The sequence below is a fragment of the Poecilia mexicana genome, unplaced genomic scaffold (assembly GCF_051168715.1).
Source record: "Poecilia mexicana isolate PSO_F unplaced genomic scaffold, ASM5116871v1 scaffold_4, whole genome shotgun sequence".
In the NCBI taxonomy this organism is placed as follows: domain Eukaryota; kingdom Metazoa; phylum Chordata; class Actinopteri; order Cyprinodontiformes; family Poeciliidae; genus Poecilia; species Poecilia mexicana.
The window spans coordinates 13,399,253-13,424,788 of record NW_028263373.1 but is presented as its reverse complement, the minus strand read 5'-3'; the positions used below and the strand labels follow the sequence as shown (position 1 = coordinate 13,424,788).

Here is a 25,536-nt window from a genome sequence, read left to right as displayed (position 1 = left end):
TTTTTAATTATGTAAAGCACTTTAAATTGCTTTGTCGCTGAAATGTGCTAAAAAAATAAAGTTGCCTCTCCTTGCCTACTTAGTCAGGAAATTTGCTCAAGCTGGCCTGCAGTGAACTGCTTGACACCACATTTTAATTTTAATGATCCTATGAACAATTTTTTGTCCATTCATGGAAAACTTCAGGACTTTTTTTTTTTTTTTTTTTTTAAGAAGTGAGATTTCATAGGAAATCAAAGCACTGATCTGTTCATAAATTCAGGTCATTGGGAACTTTCCACCTGCCGCTCTCTCAGGTGTCTGAGGAACTGTTCAGTGGAGGAGACTGAATATGTAAAAAAACTGGTAATTTCCACTGGAGTCACTGGGGACAGATTTATGTGGTGGCAGAGAGCAAAGTACAATCAGCTAAATCATATCACTCTGTCAAGATGCCAATTATCTCACTATGTATCGCTTACTAAACAGTACACTTCTCAATTAGAACGTGTTTGAACATCCTTTACTTTGAGAGGAGCCAAAATAAACCAAAGGAGATGGGGAAGATTTAAAAAAACATGTAATAAAGACTTTTATAAATGTGTCCTTTCCCCCAAAGCCTCTGACATGAAACAAAGACGCTTTATGGTTGTACATGTCCATGAGAGAAACGGAGGAATGTTTGGCTTGTTTTCGGGCTATTAAAGCATCCAGTAATCTCCCTTGACCTCTACCAACTGCTGAGCAACCAGTAAATAAAGATCAAACATGATTTATGTTTAATTTGTTGATTAAAACAGGGAGGGGGGCTTAAGAGTTAAAACAAAAAGTATTATTATTTGCTTGGCAGAGGAGGAAAATCGTTGGAAAGTAATCAACTGATTGTTTTAGCGAATTGTTCCCAAACCCTGGTAACCTGCATTAAGAGCTCGTTTGATAGTTAATCCAGGATCAAGGGACCACAATAGGTAGCTGCGTGAGTTTGAATACGCAGATCACAGATCTGCCACCTGCCAGCTGTAGAGCCGGCTCTGGTGTTTGTACGGTACATTAAACCTCGCCGTGTTCCCGCAGCTAATACTCCCTGAAAAAGTGGGGCAGGCTTCACCAACTGTGGGGGACAGAGGCAGTAAAACCTTAATTCACAAAACGCTGTAAACTGAAGTTTGAATAATTGACCTGTTGTTCAGGCCAGAGTACGTAATAATGAATGGTAGAGTGTAAATATCCAGCATGCTTTCGTTCTAAAGCAACAGGGAAAACCTGATCCACACAGGAAAACGGTCGTAAATGATTAAGATTTTATAAGTTTGGTGTCAGTATGGTTATTTTCAAACCATCCAGCTGCAGGTTTTTTTTTTTTTGCAGGCATTATTGAAATATGCTTAGATAAACCAAAAATCCTTAAAACTCCCCCCTGGGTAATGTGTGTAGAAACCTTTAAGTAACAGCGGCTGCATTCTCTGACAGTGAACTTTGCAGATTTGACTGCATAGTGGTTTGACCTGGTCCACCTCTGTTCACAGGTTCAGTTTTAAAAAAAACAAAAAACCCACATATTTGTTAATCTGAATGGTGATGATGACAAATTTTGATTAGTTTGTTCTTTTTATAGACATTTTTACACATATTTCCCTGGGGTGCCAGTAAATGTAGAGCAGCCTGTGTGATTTTGTGCTACATTCATTTTAGCACAGACTGCTAAAAACAAGTGTTGTGTTCTTAATTGTCTTAATAGAGCTGTTGACTTGTAGCTATCTTGAAATTGTTGTTGAGGCTCTTTGATTTTGTCAGTAATGTCATTGGTTTTTATTACACCGTATTAAGCTTAGGTAAATGAGAGGATGTTCTAAAACAGGCGGTGTGGTGGTTTCGGTTATGCTCAGTTATATAAATGGGCTACTAACTACAGGTTGATCTAAATAAGAAATATCTGAACTACAGCAGATCTAAAAACATAGTAACCATGTTTTCCCCTTCTTGTGAGATAATAATGTTGTGCTACATATATATATATATATATATATATATATATATATATATATATATATATATATATATATATATATATATATATATATATATATATATATAAAACAAGTAAACATAAAATCAAATTGTAATGTTTTTCTTTGGGAACAGGTCAAATTGAGTATTCAAGAATGTCAAGATTATATTGTTATCCTCCAAAAGGGCTGGAAGGCTTGCCCATGTTAGAAGCATGATGTATGCATGCATAATGTTTATTATGTACTTTTTAATTTAATCTTCATTTACCAAGAAGCGATGTGTGTCTTCAAATAGAAAAACTACACAGACAAAAAGTTTACTAACTCTGCTTGACGAGTAGCTTTTTATTAAACTGAACAACCATGTATAAATACACACCTTGATGCAGTGGAAAATATGCTACTGTGTCTCAAAAGGATAAAAAAAAATCAAGCAAACAAAACTACTCAGTTGATTGCAAAAAAATAGACTAATTTGGATAAAAAGCTGTTCTGTGCATCAATAAAATCTGAAGGGAGAACAGTAAACAATTTTCCTTGAGAACAAAATTCAAATTCAGTTCAAAAATACATTATTAAACCCAAATGTAGATTAAATGTTGCTGTAACTTATATTATAAAGCTCTCTTCTGAGAATTGCTATAGATGCTAATGGCTGAGGGCCAGAAGGATCTCCTGTAGCAGTCAGTACTACAGCAGCTCTGAAGAAACGCCTGATGGCAGAAGACATTACACTCTCTACAACAAATTTGCAAACGATGTGCAACATCTTGCTGGGTTTAACAGAACAATAGGACTCCTTCGATAAGGTATGATTTAGGTCTAAGGGATATTTAATGGGACATGTTTGTTTTTAGGGTAAGTTTACTGATAAGATGTGTGTTGTAATTACATTTGGACGGACTGAGATATTTAGTTATATAAATAAAATGGTCAAAGGTGACGGTAAGAAGCTTGGGAATGCTTTCTGTCAATGGAGAGTCTCCACAACAGAAGTGTGTGCGAGTTCGCTCTGCTGGTGGTCATTGCAGTGCGAGTGGAGTAATCCCAAATTCATGCACACTCACACACACATTCACTCTCTGTCTCTCACACATGCACTGCTTTTGTTTTCCAGTTGGAAATACTAACCTGTCTTCTAACCTTACCATCAAGCTTTAGGGTTACTATGGAGATATGCATGTGAAGATATCACATGCCAATTAATATGAAACGGGGTTAAAAATAAAAAAAAAGGCCTCGCTTTGGGTGCTTTGGGTCTGTGATGCTGCAGGTGATAACAATGGCCAAAAATGGTCAAATGAAGACATTCACAATACGTGAGTTAGTCTGTGATTACAGAGAGGCTGTGTGACAGAGAGTGGGGATTAGGGTGACAAAGAGGATAGACAGGTGAGAGACAGGTTAACCCAACAGGAACACAATGCCAGGAAGGAAGGAAATATTAAGGTTTGACGTAAAGGGGGGCTGATGGGAAGAAAAGGCAGCGCTGGTGTTAAGCACATGTCTGTCACATGCTTCTACTCGCCTTGTTCCGGATTTTTTGCTTTTTCTTTCCTTTTTTTTCTGTATTTTGCACGACTCTGTTTCTCATCCTCTCCTCATAACTCAGCCCTGCCCCCGCACCCCGGTTCCCTTCAATCCAACTCTCCCTGCCTTTGCCCCTGCTTTGTATTAAAACAACATGATCCATGAGGCGGGGAGAGCGACTCGCAGCACCGCTAATTCTAATTAATCCAGCGTGGTGGCTCGGCCACGGCAGGCCCCAAGCACTCTCAGTCTATCAGATAGAAATTCATAACTTAATTGAGGTCAGAGCCTCAAGCCGAACGAACAAAAGTCTCCAGCCAGGACCAGCTAGATCAATAGTAATAAATATCTGACTGGGTGGCCTTCAGTTGGTGGCTGGCGAATACACAACAAATCTCATGCACACAGTTTGCACTTGAACCCCTTACAGAAATGTGGACAGTTTTATTGTTTGTGTGTGTGTGTGTGCGTGTGTGTGTGTGTGTGTGTGTGTGTGTGTGTGCGCGTGCGTGCGTGCGTGCGTGCGTGCGTGCGTGCGTGCGTGCGTGCGTGTGTGTGTCAAATAGGTCTTTCTCAAATCTGTGTATATCAATATTTTTTTGACAAACAAAAAAGAAGCACACAAGTTGTTGTCTGTAAGGTGTCGGACCATAGCACACTGCATAAAGTCCTGGTCTAACACTCTGCTGAAGTGTTGGAAGACTTCCCTCCTTATAAAGTTTCCTCATTTGACTGTTCTGACTTTGTTAATTCAGTACAATTCAGTCTATTTCTCTAAGGCTAATTCACAACAAATCTCCGTTCAGGGCATTTTGCAAAGCCAACTGATCAAATTCTTATCCATTTAAATAGAATTAATATTGGTCATAGTTCATTCCAGCCCTATAGTTTAATTCTGATTTATTTACCTTGAGTCCAGTTCAATCCAAATTATAATACAGCAGGATTCAGTTTATCAAAATCGCCGTAAATGGGTTTGTCCAGGAAGAAACCAGGCTAAACGCAGAAGTACTGATTCTGTAGTAATTCCCATAGGAAACAAAAACAGATTTTAAATTATGTGGAGATCTGTTAACTGCGAATAATATAGTTTACAGTCCATTTAATTACTCATTAAAATGATGGAAATGTTTTAATGTAGCAAGAGCCTGGATGCCAGAAACAAGACGAAGCTAACAAGTCAAAATAACTGTTTACTGATGAACTGAAATCCTCCTAACATAATGGGCCAGTTGGGCTTTAACTGTTTCATCAAAATTGGGTATTTCTGTGGGACCTTCCATCCTGACATCTTGGAAAGTGGAAAAACATTTAAAGGTTTTAGAAGATCTAAACATTGTTCACCCATAACTGCCCAGAGATTCTCAGCCCTTAGTTTTGTTGCCCAAACATAACCATACATTTATTGAAAACAAATCAGAAGCTAATGTGTAAACCATAACAGATTTAAATCTTCATGGTAGTTCCCACTGATCCAAGTTAAATATGATGATGCTAAAGCACTGACAATGTGAAATTTCTTAAATTGTTGGATTCAGGATAAAACATTGTGCAGTTTTGCAGGATGTTGTGACAAACGTTGTAAGTTGATCAGTATTAAGTAAATACCATTTTGATGTTTAAGAAAAAAAACTAAAGTTTTTTTTTTTTTTTACTTTTGCATGGATCTGGTGTGCAGATTAAGCTGTTCAGGTAAAGCTCGGGTCGTTTCTTGGCAAACAGAGATGACCTAATCCTCTCATCTGCGTCTTCTTCACTCCTATCAACTGTTTGTGTGATAAAATCGGCCAACACACACCTTGGTGGCTGATTGAAATTCTACGGCGGAGGCATTATTACACATTTGTATCCCTCCCCTTTCCCAGCACTGCCTCCTATAACTAATGGCTCAGTCAGCCCAGTCATAACAAATATCCAGCAAGATTCGTCATAATTGTGTGTGTGCATGTGTGTTTGTGTGTGAGTAATTGTGCATCCCATCGTCTCGAATGTAAAGGGTCATCAAGAGAGGAAAGGCAGAAAGGTGGGAACTTAAGCAACTGAAAGCTTCTGAAAAATTTACATCAAAATGAGATGTAAAATAAAAGTGATGGAAAAAATACCAAGGCAATATTGGTAAGTATTTCATGATCTCTATTCTCACGTTTTGCCTTTTTAAGTTGGGCAACTGGAACAGTTAAGTTGCTGTTTAGGTTTTTGCAATTTCTCTATATCACCTTAAAAAAATGATACATTATATAGCATGTTTACATGCCAATATATATATACACACAATAATGTGATGGATCCATAGAAAGGCAAAGAAAATCCATAACAGCACATTTAGATGCAGACTAAGCAGATGCTGTTTATAAGCACTGCACTTCTACCCTATCTTTGCTGAAAGAGCCTGAAAGAGGCTTTCTGCAGCCAGTTGTAATTGTACAAAACAGTAAATCAGAGAAATAAAACATAATTTATCAAACTTTATGTTCTAAACTGGAAAAAAGAAACATCCACATCTCTCTCTGCTCACCTCTTGAATTGCTGGATTTGTTTGAACGTCTCCCGTCTACAACAGAACCCGATTGTTTGTGTACCAGAAACCTACACAGAGAAAGGGGGGACGTAGTAAATGAAGGGATTTTTATAGATGTTTCGTGCGCTCGCTGGCTGGTAGGCAGCAAGTGATGCCAAGAGTCTCCTCTCCTGAAACGTAGCAGTTTAAAATGTCCCAGATAGAGAAAAATGGAGGAAATTAGAGAATTAGACAGAAGAGCCTGCACAAAAATACACCAGGTGGATGAAGTCATAAGAGAGAAATATATATATATATATATATATATATATATATATATATATATATATATATTTTTTTTTTTTAGTGTGTGCAATTCCATGACGAAGTAATAAAAGCTAACTTCCCATCTTTCTTGAAACATAACGATCCATCTGTTGATCAGTCCACCACTCCTGTTATTCATCCGTCTATTGTTTGTGTGTCCATCCTTCCATTTATCCATCCTTCTAATTACCTATCCTTCCAACCAGGATAAATAATCCTGGGTGAAATTATCCATCCACTTGTCAATTCTTCCCATCCGTCTGTCAGTCTGTCCATCATGTCCAGCTTTACAGATTTAACTGTAAAGCTGGGCTAAAAAGAATTGAAATCTCTGGAGAAGTATGTGATAATAGCGATTTGAAACAATGCGTTGTAGGTCCTGCTTTAGTTTTCATGGCTTCTTTTAACATTTAAAATAAATATATATATATATATATATATATATATATATATATATATATATATATATATATATATATAATGCCTGGACTTTTAAGTAGCCAAACCAAAGGAATGTATCAATATTTCCGAGATGGACACCATTGCATTGTTTGTTGAACACAGAGAACATTTTATTTTTGTTTGATACTCATAATATTCAAATTGCAAGATTTGTAACACTATGATTTAGCTATTTTTGCTGTTCAAACGTTTTCTTCTGCACTTACGTCCAAGTGAACATTATTAAATGTTACACATAAGTATTATTTTTAGCTTAATATTTAGGTTTGTGAAGGTCTAACTCCAAGAAAGATGGATTTATAGCTAAGGAGACTTGTAGACTCAAAGTGCAAAATATTATGCTCAATCTAAATCAATCTAAATTTGTTTTATTTTAAAAGGCTGCCTGCATTCTTGCCAAGCCGTCCACATGAACACTAAGATTAGCTGATGCTAGAACAGCAGTTTTGCTGCTTAGCAGCTATTCTGGTTTCAATGCAACATTGGTCGAGCTCAAGATGGTTCTTTCTGATGAAGTAGGAATGAATGCATACCTCTGTAAAAGTTCATACAGCCACACAAAAGGCACAATATCCACCTCACACCGCCTTTGACATTTTATAAGTGACACTGTAAGCTGCTCATATGGGATTCATATTTAGTACCTGCTGCACATTAGTCCAACTCGATGAAATGAGGAAGCTGTTGCCAAGCTGTGTTAAAAGCGCCTATCAGACACAGAAACAGTTATGAATCTATAATATGAGCACTCAGAAAAGAGCCAGCAACTTGACAGTAATAGTGCAGCCTAAAGAGCCATTCAAGCAGGTAACAGTCCTCTTTGCCATCATCAGCTGTTGTTTCTTTCTTATTGGCCACTCACTGGGCCTTGCCTACACTCAACTATTTGATTTCCATCGTTCTTAACCATCCACATAAATTGTCAAGCGCATTAAAGCTGTCCTCGACTGTTTCAGACAGAGAGAGGGGGCAGAGTGAGGGAGTGCGAGCTGGATTCAGACAGCCAGGGGAGGGGACAGGGCCGAGGAGAGAGAATAAACAAAGTAAGTGTTTTGCCTTCCATCAGTCTCCTGCAGTACTCAGCTTTATGAGTCCCTCTCTCCAAATGCCTCAGCCACAGCCCCCACTGCTGGCATTGATTTTCATATTACACTCTTTTATGTATTTATTTATTTCATATATTTCTTTTTAAACATCATCGATGAGCCGCAGGAGGACAGACGGGGCCTCTGGTGAGGTTAATTCTGAGCCTCAGCCCTATCCTCCTCTTTTGATGGCTTTAATGGAGGCTAAGGTGTCCCATGAGGATAAGCAAGCCCAGTGACATGGAGGGGGAAGAGAAAAATGTAGGGGGAGAAGATGAGCATGTAAGAAAAAGATCGAGAAGCAAATTTGATGAAAACCCAGTTTCTTTTGTTTGGTGGGACCAGAAAGTCAAAACGTAATGACGTGTTCAGGATATTTCAATAAACCTGACCGAGATAAAGCATTGCTATTGTCCTAGACTGGCAAGGTTTTTACAGGGAGGCATTTCCATCAAGAAAAGACAAACGAAAAGTATCCAAAACATCCAATAGATTATTATTGTTTTATAGAAGTTGTGTATTTTTTCTTTTTCTTTTCGGTGGTTTGAATCAGAGGGGGCAGGGTGAAGTTCCAGGCAAGTGAAGGACACTTCCTGGACATGTGAAGGGCAGGGAGTTTGGTGTCAGGCTAATCTGGCCGTGGGTGGCAGCGCTCACATAATGAATGGTTAAACTCACCTCTCCCTGCACACAGACAGATGCCTAAATCTGATTACGGCTGGCCCCAGATCCTTTTAAGAGGGGGCCTTTTCAGACGCTCACCAGCAGGATAACTGCACACAAATACAAAGGGCAAATTCATGTGCAAGACTATGTCTAACCTACTTTCAGAAACGCATTGATAAAGACTTTTTGTTTTCGATATGATGGCTTGTGTATTTGTAGGCCAACACCTTATTATAATTCTTAAAAGCTAAGCCATGTAGATGTCAGAATTTATAATTTACTATAATGTTTGGGAGCACCTGAAACATGCCAGCCTTTATTCTTTACTCCGGAAGATATTTTCTGTCAACTACAATCTTTAATAAGATTATGATTTGCTCCTGCCTGCAAGGATTTTATATAGAACATACTGAACACCTTCAGCAGCTGAGTTATAAGTTTTGATGTGACTTATTGATGGCTTGGCTTATAACATATTTCAGTGCCATTATCTAAAAATTGTTCTACTGCCTAATAAACTTAGCATGTTGCTTTGAACAAGATTTGCCTGGGAATATTTGACTACAGTACTTAAAGACTACAGTACTTAAAACAGATCATAACACAAAGAGATGGATCTGCAGGATCCTCTTCAGTGTCTTTCACTGTAAATGTCATATATATAATCTCACTAAGCTAATATATATATTATTAATCCATCCATCCATTTTCTTTAGACCCTTGTCCCTAGTGGGGTTGGGAGGGTTGCTGGTGCCTATCTCCAGCTATCGTTCCAGGCGAGAGGCGGGGTCACCCTGGACAGGTCGCCAGTCTGTTGCAAGGCAACACAGAGACGCACAACCATGCACACACACCCACACCTAGGGACAATTTCTAGAGTCATGTTTTTGGAATGTGGGAGGAAACCGGAGTACCCGGAGAAAACCCACACATGCACAGGGAGACAATGCAAACTCCATGCAGAAAGACCGGGGCTGGGAATCGAACCCAGAACCTTCTTGCTGCAAGGCAACAGCTCTACCAACTGCGCCACCCATATATCATTAATATATATTAATACATTTGATGTAAGATGCATGAAATAATAAGGGAATCTCACTTTGCAGGAAGAAGTTTGCTAAGATTTTTTTTTTTCCTTTGGAAGCTTTCATTGAATGTTTTAAACACAGAATCTTTAAAAACTGGATGCCACGCACAAACTGTGTAATTTATTGCACACAGAGTCTGATTTTTGATTTTTGGCTCTGTAGTAGCTGCTCCAGATTTACTTATGATGCCGTATAGGAGTATCATCTCTTCCATCCTGATCTGCATTCGGCTTTCTGATTAATGGCACCTACTCGTCATAACCCTATCTCTTGGAATCTGCATACCAATGATCCCAGGCCCCTATTGATTCCCCCTCATCCAAACCACACACACATTCATCCTCCCTCCCCCCAACCACTGTCATTATAAAAGTCAGCAGCTGCTGCATGCATTGATCATAAATCATAATTGCTTGTTCATTTTTCCCTACTTGTTTAATGTTGCTGTCAGGGACAGCAGGAGGAGAAAAGGAGGAGGCGGGAAGGGAAGAGAGGAAGAAAAGCCCAAAGAAAGTTTACTGCGACACAGAAAAATGAGCTAAGAAAAGAGAGCTACAGGAAAGATCACTGTAATGAGACAAATATGTAAGCCCATTCCACCTTGGTAGTTAGTTCCTAGAAATAAAAACTAAAATATTTTTGGTTGGCTTTACAAAACTGTCAACAAAACCTATGTACTTATCTCTGGACATCATGATGTCTTCTTGAGAGAGACTACAGGTTTAGTGAACTGCAATATTTATACTCTAAATTAGTTTATTTATTAACAGTGAATTTCAGCAAGTTGAATAATTTGGGCAGTATTTAAATTTTCTGACAGTATGTTGTATGCATCAACATTTTTACTTGTTGCAAATGAACAATAGCAATATCTTTCTGTTTTTTGAATACATTGTAGAATGATTAAGCATCCAAACTTTACACTTATCATCTCACTTATGCTTGCTTTGGTACATATGTTAATGTCTGTAAACAAATCCATCAAATTTTGTCACATTTTTATTTTACTTGTGTATTCTTATAAGGAGTCTTCAAAGGAGTCTTCATAATGAATAAATAAAAAATCTTGTCCTCCATTCTAGAGTTGGTCTAGAGTTGTCTCAAGTTGTCCAATCTTTATTAGCTGGATTAATCAGAAAATTGGTCAAGCTGTCCTACTGTGACCATTCCAAGCATTCGGCATACCGAGAGAAGTTGTACTTCATCAGTACAGACAGAGCGTTGGCATGTTGTGGTACGATATGGAGCAACCTTATTCTTCTGTCATTGCAAAAGTTGTTGCATGTCATTTAGTTTCGTAGCAGTGACAATTATGTGCAATTTATAAATAGTGTCTCTAAGTTGTTGCGCTAGTGCTGTGTAGTTTTACTATATGTCCAAAAAAATATGTGGCAGGCTAGCTTAGCCCTGTTAGACACCAAACTCTGTTAATGCTAGAGCTTTATTTGCTTAGAGCCACAAGTTCAGAAAATGAACAAAGTATAATGAACCACTAGCTGTATATTTGGTATTTCAAAAATACAGCGAAATAGATTTGTATTTTTTCTCTTTTTTTTACTGGCCTGAGTTAGAGTTACGGAGTTAGTTGTTTGACCTATGCTGTTCTTGTACTTAAAATAACAGAAACTGCTCCTTTAAGTTAAAATTATTATTTGGTCTCTTTGCTATTCTTTTTTTTTTCAAACAACTTTGGACTAGTTACAGTGTTTCCTTTTTTCACAAGACTGCTTGCCTTCTTTTTATATCCCTCTAATTCACTTTCTCTTCCTTACATTCATCTTGCTTCACATCATTTGTGTGGTAGAAATGATAGATTAGTGGGACCTGAATTCAGCAAAACTGTAATCAGACTGATAGATCCATGCAGCTTCTAAGCATATTGCTCCCGCCTCCTCCCTCCCCATGAGCGTGATACACTAGCACTCTGAGCCGGGTCTCCTCTGCCACTATGGTACTTTATTGAGCTCTCTGCTGACATCCAGCCCAGCGTTTCTGTTTTGCAAGAGGAAACTTTGGATGACATGTAAAAGCAAAGGTTTGGTGCGACATGCTTCCATAATGGGATGGGAACAGGGGAGACAGGAGAGCGAGGGGTGGGGGATGTTGACTGCAGGTAAGAGGGTCGGAGGGGGAGTGTCTGCTTCCAAAGCAAATAGAAGACAATCCAATTTCCTGTGATTCCATCAAGCTTCCGTCCTGAATCCAGGGGCATTAAAGTTTGCGGAGAATGACCCCCACAGTCATGCAAGAAGGCTTTAGGCTGCATTTGCACTGCCTACATATACTGTAATCCTCTTCAAATATGCTCATAATCTGTTATTATTACTCTTTTTTTGTATGAGAAAGCTAAGAGATCAATGTGTTTTAAAAAATTAACATGGGAACTATAATCCCTTTCACTTTAAATAAAGCTATGGAGTTAGGTGATTTAACACACTTCAGTTTTTACATTTCAGTCCCCATCTCACTGTTTTTGCTTTTGTTTGATGTGTACAAAAACAAGGAACTTTTTTTTAAAGAAGGGACATTTTGTATTTTCTAGGCACATAGTGCCATATTATACCATAATCAGGTAACTATGTTACCATCAGTTATTATAGAAATGCAATTTTACACCTTGAAATTGGTCTTTATCTCTTTAAGAAGCTGCTACACTTTCCAACACGTTCTCTTCCGCCCATCATGACCTGAGTGCTCCTCCATGATGCCATTTACAACCATTCTTAGGAGTACTTACAATTCCTCCACATGTTTGCTGACTGCTGCCACTAGTCTGTAGGAGCAGAGAGGGCAGAGTTGCAGGAGAGGGATGCTCTATGAGGCGGACTGCATGGAAATAGATGTTGCTTTGTGGGAGTATTCGTTTACGCACCCCTGATTGGTTACCATGGGAGATTCAAGGATTTCTCAAATTTGCATTAAAGAATCAAAGCTGAACTCCAGGTATATTTTTGATGAGGGAATAACATTATAACATGACATAAAACTAAATAAAAAGTTGATTTGACATAATACCCTCTCCACTACCTTCAAAGTTTTATATTTATAACCAGATTTTTATGACAGTTGCCATAAGAATCTTTATTTAAAAGCTATATTTTTATGGTACTTTTCTCCACTCTGCTTTACACACAGCAGAAAAATAAAATGGACAATTTGTGCGGAACATCTTAAGTTGTGATTTTTTTTACCTGCAGACAGACAGCATTGCTGTCTTGGTTGAATCACATCACTGATTTCCACACTGGTGGCGATTCACATCTGTGTTCTGAAATCCACCCAGAGGGAATACCAAGCGCTAATCCAATAAGCGGGTCCCCAAAGTGCTGGTCCTGAGGGACCAAGAAAAGCACAGCAATGGTTTCACTATGCACCGACTCCCAGCCTCAGAAGCTGGGTGGAAAAGAGAGGGAGAGGACATGAAAGTGAAGAGGAAACGGAAAGGCAGAGTGAGAAAGGTGGATGTTAGGACTGAAGAAAAGTAGAAGGAACACAGTCACATGAAAAGAATTAAGACATTTTGAGACAGCACATTTGGTTTTCTAAAATATTTTTAAAAATTGATATTTAATATCACTTTTAATAATGCTGGGGCGCTGTGTGTTGCACAGGTAGAGCAAGTGCAACATCCAGAGGGTAGAAGCCTCAACGCAGCCGTCCTGGGTTCGATTCCCGTCCCTAAGACCTTTGCTGCATGTCTTCCTCTCTTCTCTCTGCCTGTTTGTCTGTTTATTCTACTAAAGGCCTTTAGGACCAAAATAGATTTAGGAATCGTTGCAAATTTAAACCTCAAATTAAAACACATCAAGGCACATTTAGTTACTAGTGTGCTCCTCAACTCTAGATCCAATTGTCCAAAAGACTGAGACACGCAGGAACCATTGACACTTTTAAATCAGGACAGAAAACATTTTTTGTTTACTACGGGTTTTTCATAAATGTCAAAAAAGCTCTATCATTTTTGTCATGTCTTGGGTTTTTATCTTATTACCGCTTCTTTCTTCATATTGTGTGATGTATCAAACTTTTATGTAACGCTTTGCTTGTTTTTGATATACCAGGAGGTTATTTCTGTTTTTTTTTTTTTTTTTTTTTCCTGCAACGTTTTTATTTGCATTCCCTTGGCGTAATACGAATCAATTTGTCTTCCTGAGCATTTCAAAACACTGTGCTCAGTTCAAGCTCTTCATTTCTCAGACCAGTGGCAACAGTTTGATCCATTTGTCTCAATTATGAGGTGCAAAGGCAGTCTGGAGTGGTGATTAAGAAGTGATTCTGCTGTTGATGTTGCCTGTCATATATTCTGCTTCATTATACCTGCGCACACACATATTTCCCCACCCTTGTCCCCAGTCAAACAATTCATACAAGAGTTACATCTCCACCTCTGACCCTTTGACCCCAAATGCCATTTGTACTGTTATAAAGACACAGAGTCATCCTCGTCCACAGAAAATCCTCGACCCTTTGTGGATTTTCTGCACACTTTCTGACACAGACTGTCACTTTTAGACTCTGCAGACCCAGACTCAGTTTGAGCAGCAATCTGCTGAAAAACGCAGCTTTGAATAGTAAGTGAGACCGTGACCTGTTCTTTTTATAGCAGGACAAAAGCAGCATATCTAACAGTAAACACAATCTTTAACTGTGACCTTTGCTTTAACAAGGTTAAGACATGTTGATTTGGACAGCAACAAGACAATTCAAAGTGCTTTGTGTGATAAAAAAAAAAACCCACAAAACAATTAACAAACAAAAAAAAACAGTACAATGACAAAATTAAGAGAACACTTGATAACGTGCTGGAGATGTGTCCATGCAGAGACGTGTCTATAACATGCTGGATCTTGACTTCTAAGTGTGTCAGTAAGACATCCGTCTATATGGGAAGGTAGACAAAGTGAGAATTTCAAGTTAATGTTAGCAGTAAACAGTAAATGGAGAGTATAACCAGAGAAAATAGAGTGAACAAAAGCAGTCAGTATGTCCTCCACTACAGACACTGACTGCTCAAAACTTTTTTTGCAATATGCAGTGCAAAGATGCAGCATCTCACCCTGATTATTCTCTGAATTTGCTCACTCTGGAGTATTTTATTGCTCCTTTGTCATGGGTCTGCTGAAGTAAACACTTGTTTTGCCTTTTTCAGGATAATGAAGGGCAGACAGCGCTACATTATGGTAAGGAGCCCCCCTTGTATTCATCTCTGCAATTGAAAAAACGTACATTGTCATGACTATGTTGTCTGCATGCGTCCTCCCTTTATGTACAGCAGCTTGTTTTTTGCCCACACACACGCACACACACGCACACACACGCACACACACACACACACCCTTTGCCCGTATTTGTCTCAGATTTATCATATTTCTTCTCACTCTCTGCTCCATTCCTCATCTTAATTTTCAACACTTTTCTATTTTTTCACCAAGTCTCTGTGATTCTTCTCTGTTCTTTGGTTTGTATGTGTGCCTCCTTAGCTGAGTGTGTGTGTGTGTGTGTCTGTGTGTGCACACTTTTCTGTGTGTGTGTAATAATCGCCAGACCTCCCAGAGGAAATCAGCAGTGGTCCTCAGACTCCCCTGACCCTCTCGTGCCCCAACACACGTGTCCCTGATGGGCGGTGCTCACGTCCTTTGAGCCTCTTTATGAGCGTGCATGTGTGTATGAGCTGCTACACCATCTGTCCTCCAACGGCGTGGTGGCGTCGGAGCGGGCATGTTGCATCACCTACCAGCAGGCTACATACACACACATATACATGCACTCATCAGAGCAGCCCTTGAGGATGTGGTATAAAAAGATGACTAATAAACATAAGCGATGAACTCAAAGAGACAAATAGCAGAGAATGAAAATTCATTCCTACCTCTCTTTGCACAGGGCCGCAGTGGCTGGCAAGTGATTAATTGAGGGTTTACTGCTCACCATAAATTGTTCTCCTCCTCTACTGCTCCCCTGAGGGCTGGCCACTTTTTACGGCTCAAGGCCCAGCCGAGACACCCGCCACGTGCGCACTCGGCTGGCTGAATAAAATACTGTTTAGAGCAACAAGAGGAAAGCTGCAAGCAAAGCTGTAAAAAGCGGAAGAAAAAAAAAAAGAAAAAGCAGTCGAGCTCAGTCTGATTTGGCTGATTCCCTGAGCTTTTAACACTTCATTCACCTCCGCATTCATACGTGCCACTCACATTTGCTTACTTGCCCACATGCATTCCGATGTATCATCACATCTCGCGCATTTGGACACCCACCAGCATCCAGGCCCGTCAGCCACCTCTGGGCTGCAGGTTAAAAGGCCTAGCTGTCAATCACCGCAGCTGCTGACATCAGCGAACGTGGCACAGCACAAAGTCTGCTTTTTAAAAGGAGCCTGCGATTGATACTGACAGAGAAGAGCACTCACAACAAGAGAGGGATAGGGAGGAGGTGGTGGGGCGGGGGGGTGCCACAGGGTTTAGAGGTGCATCAGGAATGATGGGACTCACTAACTGGGTTAGGAAAGTGCAAGCTGTCCCTTCTCCTCTTTATTCTGCACTGAAACAGGGAGAGAGAGAGAAGACCCTTTTAGCGGGCCACATATTGCCAGTGGGGCAGAAATGAAGTGTTTGAAGGAGGCTCAGGTCCAGGCTAGTGTCACTGCAGGGTCTGCAGATAAGCTTTTCATTAACTTCAATCCTCTACATATGCTATATTAAACAATGCTAGCTGTTGAAAAGATATTTGGTAGGTTTACCTAAAGCATATTAATTATCATATTAATAGCTTAGCAAAACATATATGGTTAAATACTTACTGAATAAAACATAGTACTCTTAAGTGTTAGTTAATTATATAAAAAGTAAAACAACTCTTTTTATCTTTCTATCTAAAGTGAAACCTATTTCTGGCAGGTTTATTGTTCCCATCTATGTTTCTTGCTCATCTTTATTCCAACCAAATTTCTAATAAAAGGAATGCACCAAATGTTTTAGTGCAACACTTCTTTACTGTTATTTAAGGCATTAAGTGGCTTTACTGTGCAGTAAAACTGGACTCTACTTTTTCTCAGTATTACCTTTGTGTAATTATACAATGGAGATTTGTTCAGAATGTTACATCTTTCTTGACTCCAACCGGTATTTTGTCCTAGCAAATCATCTGCAGGTCAGCCGTGATATGATGGTAAATTAACAAGGTCAACTAAGCTGCAATGTTCTAACATGGCACCTGGGCCAGTCACAATAAACAATACATCAATTAATTGCACGATAAATTAAAAGAAACTCAATCATTTCCATTTGGTTTATTTGTTGTTTTTCTGTATTCCCTCTCCTTTTACTAAAAACTGACTGATAAAAGTCTTCAGTTTGGTGTTTGGGTCTCAACTATCCCTTTTTTCAAAAGATATTTTTGCTTACACAGACTTCATAATTAATGTCATTTGTTGTTTCTGTTGTTTTCTTTATTTGTTTTGGATATTTCAAATGTCTTCCAGTTCCACTGTTTAAATGTTCATTAGAATTAAAATTTTATTGATCCATGAGAATGTGTTCTGGCATTATTATGCCATTATTGCTATTATGTTACTTGAAATTGGTCTCAAAACAACAGTTTTATAGTTTATCGCAATGAGTCCTGGGACAATTTGTCGTCCAGCAAAAATTGTTATCTTGACATGTTGCTAAAACATGTATGTTTTAGCAACATGTCTGTCTAAACACATACAGCTTGCGTGCTTTGTTCTCTGTTTTTATATGACTTGTTGATAATTCTCCATATCTCCATATTCCAGTTAGTCATGTATCGACACAGTTTACAGAAAAATTATTTTCTCCTTCATGAACTCAACACTTTGCTTTGAACACCTCCTCCTAGCCTCTGCTTCATTATGTCCTCTGTGTTTCCTAGCATCCGCCTGCGAGTTTGCTGACATTGTAGAGCTCCTCCTGAACAGCGGCGCTGACCCATCCATCAAAGACATGGAGGGCTCTCTTCCCGAGGAGGTCACTGAATCCAGCGCCATCTCCACACTCCTGCGCCAGTACACCGCTCCGAAAGGCTAGCTCATCCCTTTATAGTGCCATCCAAGTCTTCTCTCGTCTCTTCTCCACACATTTGTCCGGTATTCCCATTACTCGTCCTTGGTCCTTGGAAAGACTCTCTAGGTTCTGCGGTTTGCAGATGTTTTGTTTTGTTGTTCTTTAGTTTTCAAGTTTTGAAGGTGAATCTGAAATCATGTTTAGCTCTTCTGGAGTTCATCTGTGAACATGTATGTCCCATCTGATAAGACAAAAACAGGGCATTGCATGTGTTTTCAGTTATTTGTAAAACTGTATGTTGATTGTACAGTAGAACAGGATAACATGATGGTTACTGCAAGACATTGTAGTAACCAGTAAAGATCTGTTGACAATAATTTTGGTGTACTGAGGGAAGCACTCCCAGAATAACTTCTGCTTAACAAGCATCTACGTGGACCATATGACAAATTAATAAACTGGATAACGTCTTGGAAACATTTTACTGAAATGATTTTGCATCATTTTGATGTGACATATCTGGATTTATGAGAACTATTCAGTCTTTGGGAAAATACTTTTAGAACAATCCACAAAAATGAACAATACCACATAACGTATTATGAACATAATGTACTGCACCATACAGACACTTCATATCAACCCGTCTCCCAGCTGAAACCTGATAACCTGACACACTTTTATTCTACGTTCGTCCTCTCTGAGTTAGTTTATGATTCTGTTGTTGTATATTAAGGAATGCTTCATTCATTTATAAGTTTTCATCATTAAAGTCTTAATTAAAGCTTCGCCTGGCCTCCGTCAGTTGCTCGGTCCTGTAAGCAGAAACAGTGGTCAGCTAATTCATTTCTGACAAAAGACGTTCTTAACACCTGGTAGATTTAGAGAACATTACCAGCTATAGTTGAGCGATCAGATTAAGGTATTGGATACTGAAAAACTCCTGCCAAAAACACTGGTAGTGGAGCCAGAAGGTGCTTTAACATGGTATTAGTTTTAGGTTGTGCTTGAATTGCTTCAGTTTTTATTCAGTTGAATTGTGCAGAATGTCACATTAAATGTGGTAAAAGTTTAAATAATAGATTTAAATTTATTTCTACACATTTGAGACCAACTAAAAACCACTCCAACAGGTGTATGCTACATATATATTGTCTAGTGTTTATAATATTTTGCAGCTTTAATATACTGCTCATGTTTAAAAGTAACCAATTCATATCTAAAGTAAATGCATAAAACAACACAGTATGTTTTCAGCTCTGCCTCTGGACTATGATCTCATAGAGGAACGTATCTGGACATAACCAACACATGGTTGGAGTCTAAATCTCCTTTACATGTCGTCAAGCCTTGGCTCAAACACACACAGATACACACTCTGAAAATACGCTAAACCTTGACCCAGATTTTTTAACTACACATTCATGAAGATCCCCCAGCAGATTTTCTGCACAGCACTTGAGACAAAGCTTAATCCTTGACTATCTAACGCACAAGTTCACTCTGACCCCATGCTCAACCCCCCTCTCTGCCCAGTGTCACACTGAAAATCTGCTGCGACTTAAGGTGTTAGATAACTATCAACATGTCTGGTGGGAAGCTGCCAGACCCTCAGCCTTGGGTTGAATTGGATTGTACATACAGTAGTCTGCACAAAAAATGGATTGACGTCTTTTTTTTTTCTTAAACTTGACTTCTTAAACAAAATTTGAAGGTTTTTTGACCACTATTTTTGTTTGATAATGTAGCATATTGTGCTGTATGTGCTAAAATAATTAGAAAAGTGGAAACTAAAACAAGACGAAAAGCCTGAGACAGAAAAACAGTTTCTGAAAGTTATGTATTTAAAAAATATCCGGGTAAAATCTAGAAAAACAGCCTGTGAGAGGTGCATTTTTTCAGCTTTACTCTTTAGTCTGCCTGGTAAAACCCTACCACTTGTTTTACACTTTTTCTTCATATAGATGTTCTGATGTACCTCTATATAACAGCTGCTGCATCATGAGGACTAAGGAACACAGTACAGTGATTCACTCTACAAACATGATCCCTAAGGAAGAGTTGCAAGAAGAAACGTTACATGAAAAAGTTGTGGAAGAAATACTCTTTAACCTACATGCAAAACCCTGTGTTTGGTGGAAAGATAGCATTTGACATGTGTATGTATGCGGCAGCATCAGGGCTTTTCAGTAGGGACATAAAAGCTGCCAAAAATTAATGAGAAAATAAATAGAGATACAAGGTGTCCCTCACCTCAGTGCATTATAAACATGGCAGACATCCTGGTTTTTACTTCACATCAATTTATATCTTTATTAATATATTGATAAAGACCAATTAAAATGCTAGCTTAGTGGCACTTCTCACACAAACGGGTTTCTGAACTAATCCCTCCTTCATTGCTGTCTGGATTAGTAAACTATAGGAAAAAATAAAGACTCCATCAGTCTTAGTATTTAATACAGATCTGTTCAATGTGGAATCAAGGTTTGATCAGTTTAGATAGTTTACACTTTAAGTAAATGCTTCCTTAAAAACAGACCACCTTCAGTGCCATTAGACATCACATCCACACTTTCCTACAGTGTTTACATTGTGCACAACACAGGGCGACACCTGCTACTGCAAATGCACAGAAACCTTGTTCTGCAACAGCAAGTAAGGGATATCACCCTGTGCTGTGAGCTATATGGCCAATATGAAAATCCACAATCGATTGAATCTGTTTACTTTGTGTGTATGGCAGCCTCAGATTACTGGAATGGCTCAAATGAATTAATCATCAGGGGAGCTGATGTTTTGGTAGCGTTAGTTTTACTTCTAATCAAACACTCTGGTTCCTTAGAACTGGTGTTGTTTTTCTGAATGTATTATTATTATTATTTGCATTTGTGAAATCCAACCAAAGTATCTTCAACTCCAGTATGAGATTTATAGAACAGGATTTGTTTTCATGAACCCTACGTAAGCTGAGATCAAAAGCTTTTGAGTATTCAAGGCAAGTCTGGGATGTGATGATCTACAATCCCACAAAGAGGAGAGGAGGCCATTTCACTGTTATAAATTCCATCCACATGCAGCCATTAGGCTGCTGGTGTTCCTCTGGAGCTTGTTTTGGTCTCACTGTTGTCTCCTTGTTGCTTCCTGAACCTCGGTTACAATGGATAGAGGTAAGAGAGGTTGACGGCAGTCATACTTCCCCCCCCTCCGGGTTGTCTGCAAGACTGTGACACTAAGCCCATTATGCTTCCATTATGGAGCTTCAATTTTCCTTTGAGCTTTTCACTTGTGACACTGCAGCTCCCTCCCTCTGCAAGCCTCAGACTCACATGCACCACAACCGCTCTGTAAGCAGCCCTTCTGAATATTTATGCTGTTTCTTTACAGGTGAAAAGTAATAAAGTAGGATCAGGAGCAGTTTAAGATATGTGTACTTCACTTTAGTGCTTCATAAAGCCTTTTTTTAAATCTTCTTTAGAGTTTATCTAGAAATATAAAACAAAGTAACATTTTTAATAACCAAGAAAGATTCAAACATAAAAAAATCTACAATGTCTTTTTGTAAGACATTGTTTTTATTAGTTTAGTAAAATTAGGATTCAACCCACCATGTTATGAACTCAGCTTACTAAGTCAGAAGAAAGAGAATCAAATCTTCTCTCTTAATGATGATAATAAAAGTTATAACGATGTAATAATTTTATTTATTCAACTGCAAAGCCAGAGTATTTCTTAAAATGACATTTAAGTTGTAGATCTATGCAAAGATTTGTTTATTTTACCGCTTATTTTCTGTTTTAAACTAGAACTTAATGTCATTATGGGAGATGTACTTCAAGAAAATGTGCAATCATGTCACTGTAACTGCAAACATATTTAAAAAAGAGACCAACACTAAACTCTTTGGGCATCACACAAACTACTGCACAAACTGAACCCTGGTAACATTAATCTCATGTAAAAACATGGCAGTGGCAGCATTATGCTGTGGGGATGAATTTCTTCATTGAGGGCAGGAAACCTTGGTCAGAATTAACATGAAGATGGATGAAAATAAATGTGAAAGGCTGCAAAAGGCCTGAGTTTGGAGCAAACGTTCAACTTGCAGTAGGACAGCAACCTTAAACATGCAGCCGGAGCGAAAGGTGTTTAGATTAAATCATATTCATCTTTGTGGAGTTCAGATGATGAAGGAAGTGTTTCTGCTGCTTGAGATTCCAGATTTTGATAACAAACTACACTGCAGGATTCTGAGAATGATCTGTTTCAAGTAAATACATCAAAGCTAAAAAAAAAAAACTAAAAAAAAACATATAAAGGATTAGGAATATTATCCTTGTTATTGTATCAACCTTCCAGACCTCTCAGGTCTTCTGGTTCTGGTTCTGCTCTGCATCTCCAGAACCAAACATGGAGAGGCAGCACTTCGCTTCTGTGCACTACAAATCTGGAACAAACCTCTGGAAAATCGTAAAACAGCCGAAACACTGAGTTCCTTTAAATCTAGACTAAAATCCCAGCTGTTTAGAGTTGCTTTTGGACCATAACAAATGAAACACTAACCAACATTTCGATGTGTAACAATGGCACTTGGAAAAATGTAACGTTTCACTTGTTGATTTTTGTGCCTTTATGATGTTGAACGGCCTCATTGCTGAAATGTGCTGTACAGATAAAATTAGATTTATTGATATGATTGACTGATCCCCCGAGATCATCATGAGCTCGTATCATTTTACCTGTCATCTGTCTAATATCTGCAGCTACAGCAACTATCTGGTGGACAAGTCGCAGTTTTCCTTTAAAACAACCTTGAATGTGTCATTGAAAGATTCCTGCTTGACTCCAGCCAACTCAGCCATCATGCAGATCATTGTTTACTGCAGGGCTACATTGAAATCACTTGAGGAGAAAAATGTCCTTTCTCGATGCTCTGAGATTGACTTTCGGTCCAAAACAAATCCTGTCTGTTTTGCATATTAATTTATTCCTTTTTGCTTCATGCAAGGGAAAAAAAAACATGGCGTTTCCTTTAGGAAGTTTGTAATAAAAGCCTTGCGATCGATGATAATGGCATTTGCGCTTGTGTTTGTCATCTTTGCAAAAGCAACAGTGGTGGAGTTCCCTCAGATTTATATGTATACTAGTGCTGTAAGTGGCGTGTAAATTATCCTAACTGTCTGTGCGGCTCTTTATCTTTGTATGCCGGTTCTATTAGACCCTATCCATTAATGCCCATAGCCCATCCAATCAATGCTTAAATAAAAATCAGCTAGATTTGTGGCATTTTATGCAAACGTGCAAACTCCAACCGGAATGAGTGTTTGCCTTTTTGTTTTTATAATGCTGAAAGAATATCTAAAACAAAGCAATCGATAGCACTTATGTTTGGGTTACACGGCCCTCCTTTCAGACAAATGTTCCACATTCCCACATAGAAATGAGTTTCATACCGATGTACGCTGTGGTGTAATTTCATTATAACACATTTCATTTCTTTCTAATTATTTTAATAAACATGCTTAGCCAAGATCATAATTCAGTCATCTTTCACATCCACTTAATCTGGATCAGAGTGGCAGAGAGGCCGGACTATACCAGCAAAAGGAGGAGTAGCGGGACACACACTGGACGGTACGTCCATCCATCTGTCCATCCACGTACTGTCACTGAAAAACATTTTTAGTTGTTTTTTTTTTTAACTAGCATCAAAAATTACTCAAATTTGTTACAGCTAATTTGATTAATTTTGCTCAAGTTATAACTGACTTCAGAATTATCCTTCATTAAGACCAAATCTGTTGAGGATAGTTACTATCCTTTTAAAAGATTCTCCCACCTGAGCGGCAGATCTCTGCATATCCTCCAGAGTAACAGTGGCTGCTTCTCTAAATAGTGATCTACTTATCAGTTTAAGTGGACAACCATGCTCTGTGAGACGTTCATCTAGAGCTAACAAACCTCTTAGGCCTTCACAGAACAGCTGTATTCATACTGAAATATTCTGTTTCTTCTGGGGGTTGACCTCTTGATGCGCCAACCTTCTCAAGGAGAGTACTTGTGAAAATCTTTTAAAATCATGTCTGATCCTTAGAAGACACATTGAAGTTCTTGGTTGTAATATGACAAAATGAGAAAAAGCTCCAGAGGTATGAATGCCTTTCCAAAGTGCTGCATAACTACAAATCTTTTAAATAGTTGTGTCGCATGAGAAAAAAGAAAAAGGATGTGAGACACTGAAGACCTTAGCGACAGTTTCATGTCTACAGAGCAGGAGCCTCGTTTTTACAGAGACTGTTAGTCGTTGACACAAATGTCTGTGGTTTGATTCCTGACTCAGAGATCCACAAAAACGCGAAGAAATACCTTCATCTCTAACAACGTGCCACAAAAGGAAATTACTTTAGTCAGCTTTGAGAAAATCCTCAAAGCGTGACGGCTTAAAATCAACACTGCACGATGTATTTAAAATCCTGACTTACTCTCATAAGAGACATGTTCTCTTTGATAACTACAATGCATGTTTGGCCATATTTCACAAATCACTCTACGATTAGTTAACAGTCTAGGGATTAAGGGTAGATTTGACTGTGCTGCAATCTGCTCCAGTGTCTCCTCAGCACTGATAGGATCAGAGAAGCAGCCAGCAAGGCATCTGTTTGTGTGCATGTTTTATTCCCCTCCCCTCTGTCCTCCCATATAGTTTCTTTTCATGCATCTTTCTTGTCACCCCCACTCTCGGAGAGCGAGAGAGGAAAACAGCATCGATCACTGTTAAATGACTGACCAGTGCCTGTTGGAGGTACTAAATGGATCTCCACAATTGAATAGAGGCCTAAGTGTGTGGTAAATGCTCTCAATGGGTAAATGAATTTGTGGGTTAACTGGCTCGAAGAGCGTTTCGATAAGGCAAAAAATAATAAAAACACAAACAGGACGTATTTTTCTTTAAATGCGTCATAAATAAAGCTCGCCTGGCGATCTTAGCTCTCGCATTCGTCACTGCAAGGCAGCTCTGTGAAAAATAAAGGAGAACTCACTCGAGGGGTAACCAAAGACAATTCAGCTTTATTTTCCTCATATAGATTTAACTGTACACGGTTCATACCATTACACAGAAGGCATAAATGAATAAATTCAGTGCTCTCTTTTACATCTTTTTCAAAGACAAATGGCAATAATAATAATATAATAATAATAATAATAATAATAATAATAATAATAATAATAGTAAATAGCGCTCATGAAACAAGACAATCTACACGTTTTCAAACTGTACAAAATTTACAACAATAAGATGCAAACTTCTGAGGCAAAACAGATTGAACAAAACTGCTTCGATGATGGGTTTTCTGTGTTGTTTTCCTCTAAAATCCCAGATTTCAGCTGACAAATTACTTTGTAATTCAGCCGTGAGCAGCATTTACTGCGCATCCACTGGTTTGTGCAGGGAACAAAGCTGTGACACACGTCTATAATTGGAGGGATTCTGCTTTTTATTTACATGGCATAAACTAACTGGAATTACGTGCCATCACTGAATGCATGAATACATGGCATTTTTTACTTTTCTAACTCATGTTTTTTTTTTAAGTAAGGTCTTAATAGTTAATAATCAAAAAACCTTTATTAAAAAAAAAAGTCAAAATAAATTATGCATAAATAAGCACTTTAAGAAATAAAGATCCATTTTAAAGGCCAAACTTTTTCCTTCCCCTCTCCTGGCTTGTCCGTTTCACACACATGTTAAAAGTATTGTGATTTTAAGAGGTAAACACATTGTAATTTGTGGGCTGTAATCTGTAATTGTGTCACTGCCTTTTATTTGATTTGCCATGAGGTAAAATATGAGGAAAAAAGAAAAGAAGACGACTT

At 38.5% G+C, this 25,536-nt stretch overlaps 1 protein-coding gene across 1 annotated transcript in view; it reads left to right on the top strand.

Moving 5' to 3' along the window:
- The window catches only part of acbd6 (acyl-CoA binding domain containing 6), a 34,873-nt gene extending 16,423 nt beyond the window's left edge, over positions 1-18,450 (top strand). Inside the window, exons 7-8 of the mRNA XM_088004987.1 lie at positions 14,793-14,823; positions 17,531-18,450. Of these exons, the coding sequence (XP_087861113.1) occupies positions 14,793-14,823; positions 17,531-17,685 (186 nt within the window). The 3' untranslated portion in view covers positions 17,686-18,450. The remainder of the gene's footprint in view (positions 1-14,792; positions 14,824-17,530) is intronic.
- Positions 18,451-25,536: the final 7,086 nt, after the last annotated feature.